The 4,816-nt window shown below is 44.0% G+C and overlaps 1 protein-coding gene across 1 annotated transcript; it reads right to left on the reverse strand.

Annotated features, from left to right (window-relative positions):
• Positions 1-367: 367 nt before the first annotated feature.
• On the reverse strand, positions 368-4,816 carry LOC107099671 (zinc finger protein 503). The gene is made up of 2 exons (XM_015397931.1): positions 4,153-4,816; positions 368-3,966 (listed from the first exon to the last, which is right to left on the reverse strand). Exons 1-2 carry the CDS (start codon positions 4,396-4,398, stop codon positions 2,530-2,532), a joined length of 1,683 nt encoding a protein of 560 aa, XP_015253417.1. The 5' UTR covers positions 4,399-4,816; the 3' UTR covers positions 368-2,529.

The raw sequence follows: 4,816 nt of genomic DNA on the forward strand, positions 1-4,816 counted from the left end.
ATATGAGTCAACCATCTGCCTAGTGGGATAGGGGCTGTTGAAAGGAGCCCTTGTCTATGTCTTTTCATATTTATAATGCACAAAAAAAAAAGAAAAAAGAAAGAAACTTACAAAACTAAAGTATAATAAAAAAAAAAGTTTGGTGCATTTATTTCAAATAAATTAGTAAGAGCCCCAAAAAATGTGCCACCAAATACTTTGATGTCCCCAAATAAAAATAAAAACATTTTCTTAAAACTATGCTGTTTTCATCAACAATTGAGAGAAGCCATACGAAAGTTAGGATTTTTAGAGGAAATAATTGGTGTTATGCTGCCATTGGAATAAAAGATTATTTATTATAAATATTTACCCATCTTTTTTTTTCCGTGATGCCTGCATATTTTTATAGTTTTACACCCGTTTCACCAAAACACTAAAACTCTTACTGCATGTGGAGAAAAAAAAAAGAAAAAACCTTCCTCACAACTAAGATGAAGAGTAAAAATGGCATAAACTCGTGTTCAAACAGATTATTAAATTAGTTAGAAAATTCCCTGCTGCATACTGAATATCGACACTAAAATATACTTCTTATACCTGCAGCGACCACTTCTGGGTTTTTGAAAGATTTTTTTTTCTGCTGTTCAGCTGCGCTCAGTGCACACCTAAGCACTTTCAGGCGTTGATGGACAAAGTGAATATGTACTTTAGCCCTCCTGCATACTCTAATCCCCCCATGTTGTCTCTCCTCTGTGTGTCAAATCTCTGCCGTTAAGGCGGAGAGGGAGAGGGAGGGCTGGTGGGGAGGTGGGAGGCTCGGTAATTCATGCACACATGTGCCTGCCTGTTCCTCCAGTGACAGGGGCCAGGGGGAGGGGCACATGATAAATTGCCTTCCACCGGGGACCTCCGAGCACAGCCACCATGATGTGGGTAAAAATGGAAATTGCTCCCTTTTCACCGTCATTACATCAGTTTAGGACGCGTGTGGGCCTTATATGGGCAGCAGTGAGGAGAGTCTTTTTTTTTTTTTTTTTTTGCGTGACTAACCATTGCACCAAAAGAAAAAAAAATATCCCAATTTTTGTTAATCATGATGACTGCAACTGTAAAACAAACAAAAAACTAAAAGGATTGCAAGATTCTGCCCATAAACACCCATTTTCTCGCATGAACAGCGGATAAACCATCATTTTTTGAAAGGGTTTCCGTTGCACCATTGTATAACATTTAAATTGACTAAATCCTTTTCGCAATCTGCTCTATGATTAAATCAAACATGTAATTCAAGCTGTTGGTGATCGTGCATTAGAACTGTAACAGCTGACACGCGTGAAAATCAAACAAATTCTGCACAATTTAGGTTGCTTTAATTGCACATTTCTTTGCGTCCACATTGGATTTACAAGCGGGTGAAATAAACGCAAACTAATTCATGTCACCCAATAAGGAACAACAAAGTATATTCCTTTGCATAAAACTTACACCAGTCAAATTAGCAAAGAAAACAAACAAAAAAAAATACAAAAATAAAGGAATAAAAATCAAATCAAACGAATATTAACATGTTAAAAACGTATGAAACGGTGACTGCGTTTAATTCTATAGTCAGTAAAATCCTATATATTTTTAATTGCATTTATCTTGCTAAAAACACACGGATTTGGCTTTTTAAGCTCTGGGAATGGGAAAAAAATATTTTGGTAAATTTACACTCTTGTTGATTTTTTTCAGGGGCATTAAACTTGTTTTTTGAGTGATAAACCTGATTTTCTCTAAATAATGTATTGAGATGAATTAATCAATATCCGCTTCATGATGTTATTTTAAGCAAATAAAGTAAAGAAAGATAGAAATATTTTTTTCTTTATAAAAGCATTGACAACTAAAGGCCTGAGAGTGGAAATGTTGCAATTATTTTTCCTCGAGGCCAATAATTAACAGGCGGGTAAAACAAATTATGTGAAATATACAGAAAATGTGACGTTTCTCCTCGTTTTTGTGCACTTTATGAGCTAAAAAAAAACAGGCGTTCAAGAAAAAGGAGGCACAACATACGGAACAGAACTGCTTCTTTTTTTTTTTTTTTTTTGCCCAGAATACATACAAAAAAATACCAATTTCTCTTTCCATCACCTGAAAAATAACGGCAATTTAAATGTTGACATGTTTTGAAATTTTAAGAAACAGACATGCATGTAAATTATTATTTTTTTTCCTCGATGGGACATTAAATAAGAACAAATACAATCATATAGCAATTTGAAATGAACATCGAAATGAAAGATCCCTACGTTCGTTAGGTTTTCTAACATAATGCGTGTTTTCATTTTCACCTATAGAGTTCAGCTTCAACATAATGCACTTTTTGACTTGCTCAGATATTTTTTTTCTCCCATAACGCAGCTGTTACCGCCTGTTTTAAGCCCAACATATAAATAAATACAGTTCAAGTCCATGGATCCCGTCCAAAAGTTTAGCGCAGTTAATATAAAAGTCTTTATATTTGCATTCTTAGTATTATAAACTTTTCAGTCATTTTCCTCCTCACTGATATCCCAGCGCTGACGCTGTGGTGAGTCTCTGTCCATACAGTGCATAAGGAGAGTAATAGGGGCCGGTGGCTGCAGGGACCGGAACAGGGGCGCCGGGGGTCGGTAAGGGACTTTTAGAGTATGGGTGGTAGCGGCTGCTGAGTCCTAACGCATGGTGCGGGCTCCTTAGGGCCAAAGTCCCGGGGCTCCCTGGGGCTCCTGATGGTGGCATGTGCATATGGCAGGCCATGGCCGCTGCTGCAGCGCTGGCCAGTGATGAAGAGCCAGGGTAGCCTGATATCAACTTCTCCGCCCCGGTAAAAGCGGTGTGTGTCCTCAGGTGGTTCAGGAGCTCCTCTGAGCTGGAGAAGCGCTTGTCACACGGTCCATTTGCCGACACCCAATTGCAAACATGTGGGAGAGGGTCGTTAGGGAGCATGAATCCGTAAGGGTACAGGGGGTGTCCGCTGAAGGACGGAGCCGTGGAGTGAACGCCGTGCATGGGGTGTGTTGGATACATTAGAGGGTAGCTGGATTTTAGCGCGCTGGCAGCGGCTGCAGCCGCGGAGTCGTGCGTACAGGACGCACCGGCTGCGCCCGCTAAGTGACTAGCACAATGGTAACTGAGACAGTATGGATCTCTGCACAGGCTGGCTGACATTATGGACGGAGGAGAAGCTCCGGCTAAGGGGCTGGAGCCAGCCTTACTGCAGCCCAGAGAGCTGGCCAGCTGTGCGTTTACCAAGCTTCCTCCATGGGGCAGGAAGTGCTGAGGGTAACCAGCATAGGCCCCGGCCAAACTACCCGGGTAGGTCATGCCAGCAGGGGGCAAAGGGAACACTGTCTGTCCTGGTTTATAAGGGGAAACCGGCGCCACAAGTCCCGAGCCGAGAACTGATGCGGAGGATACGGAAGTCACAGAGGAAGACTCCGAGGATGATGAGGATGAGGTTTTGGTGCCAGGGGTCGCTTCTTGGTGCTGGTTGACCTCCACGTTAATCCCACCGCAGCTCACGCTTATCCTGCTGTGGCTGGTGGTGCCGGTGCCGTCTCCTGTGCCGTTTTTATTACAATCAGACTCCTTCTTGTCGTCCCTCTCCCCGCATTTCCCCTCCGTCGGCATGGGAGAGGCGGAGGTGCTGGAGTTGGGGCTGCCCGTCCGCGGCGTGAACGGCTGGCAGGTGGCGCTCGGCACTCGGAAACCAGACTTCTCTCCGGCAGAGACCCCGGAGGACGAGTCCTTCTTGTCGGTCGGCTTGGAATAGGGTTTGAAGCTGGATTTGTCGTCCACGCCGATGTCGCTCAGCTTCAAGGGGCCAGATTTAGATTCCTTCTCGCTAGATCCGTTCGGCGTAACGGAGGAGAGTTTGGAAGAGGGCGGCGGGTCCGGCTTACCGATCTGAGAGCAGGTCTGCGCCAGCAAAGCCAAAGGACTTTTCTTGGCATCGAGCTGTAAATAATGACATAAAACGATTGTAAGAAATAAAATCCTTTAAATTTCTCCTTTAAACTTTTAACTCTCATGTGGAGAAAATGAAAGCGTTTAACAGACTATCACAGATTTATGCTGAAATATTTAAAGCAATCATTACGATCAGCTAGATATACCTTTATTGTAAAATATATGTCATCTTACCTCGATCGGACTGACTGGGGTTGAAGGCAGAGGCTGTAGATACTCCGGGTGCAGAATGTGTCCCGATCGTGCCGTGAGCATTTTCAAAACCTTGATGGGAAGTCTGTTCGCTTGCCGTAGTGGATCGGACGGAGGTGCGGAGTGAAGAAAAGGCTTGTTGATGCTGCTATTCCGAGCACTGCTGCTTTCCCACACCACACAAATTTCACTATTTTTCAGAGCAGACGCCGAGGGCGACGTGATCATGTCCCAACAGTCAGGGAATGAAACGGCAATGCATTCATCAGATTCATTAAGAAAAACCAGCGCGCACAAAAAAAAGAGAAAAAATGGAAGCAATGAGTCTCTTTCTGTTGAGGGAAAACGGTCGTAGACGCCTTAGTGATGTGTAATCCTTGGTTAGAGAGCAGACTGCAAGGCGCGGCAGCTTGGAAGGAAAAGAGAGCAGTGGTTATCGCACATCCGTGGCTGCGTCCTTCACCGAAAGCGCAGCGCCCCTTGTGTGCGCGTCTGTCTGCAGGTCCTCGCTCTGTACTCCCGAAGCACGATCTGCTAGGGATTTTCACTTCAAAAGCAACTGAATTAGTCCGAGATTAAAGCCTTTGCCGCCTTCCAATCAAATGGGACCCTGAGGTGATTGGAGGGTCAAGGGGATGTGACGTTC

Source organism: Cyprinodon variegatus, unplaced genomic scaffold, assembly GCF_000732505.1.
Source record: "Cyprinodon variegatus isolate N-32 unplaced genomic scaffold, C_variegatus-1.0 Scaffold1, whole genome shotgun sequence".
Taxonomy (NCBI): Eukaryota; Metazoa; Chordata; class Actinopteri; order Cyprinodontiformes; family Cyprinodontidae; genus Cyprinodon; species Cyprinodon variegatus.

Coding starts and splice junctions, on each gene's coding strand:
- LOC107099671 (XM_015397931.1), bottom strand. CDS start 4,398: ATGATCACGTCGCCCTCGGCGTCTGCTCTGAAAAATAGTGAAATTTGT. Junction 3,967..4,152: donor CCCCAGTCAGTCCGATCGAG/GTAAGATGACAT, acceptor CATTATTTACAG/CTCGATGCCAAGAAAAGTCC.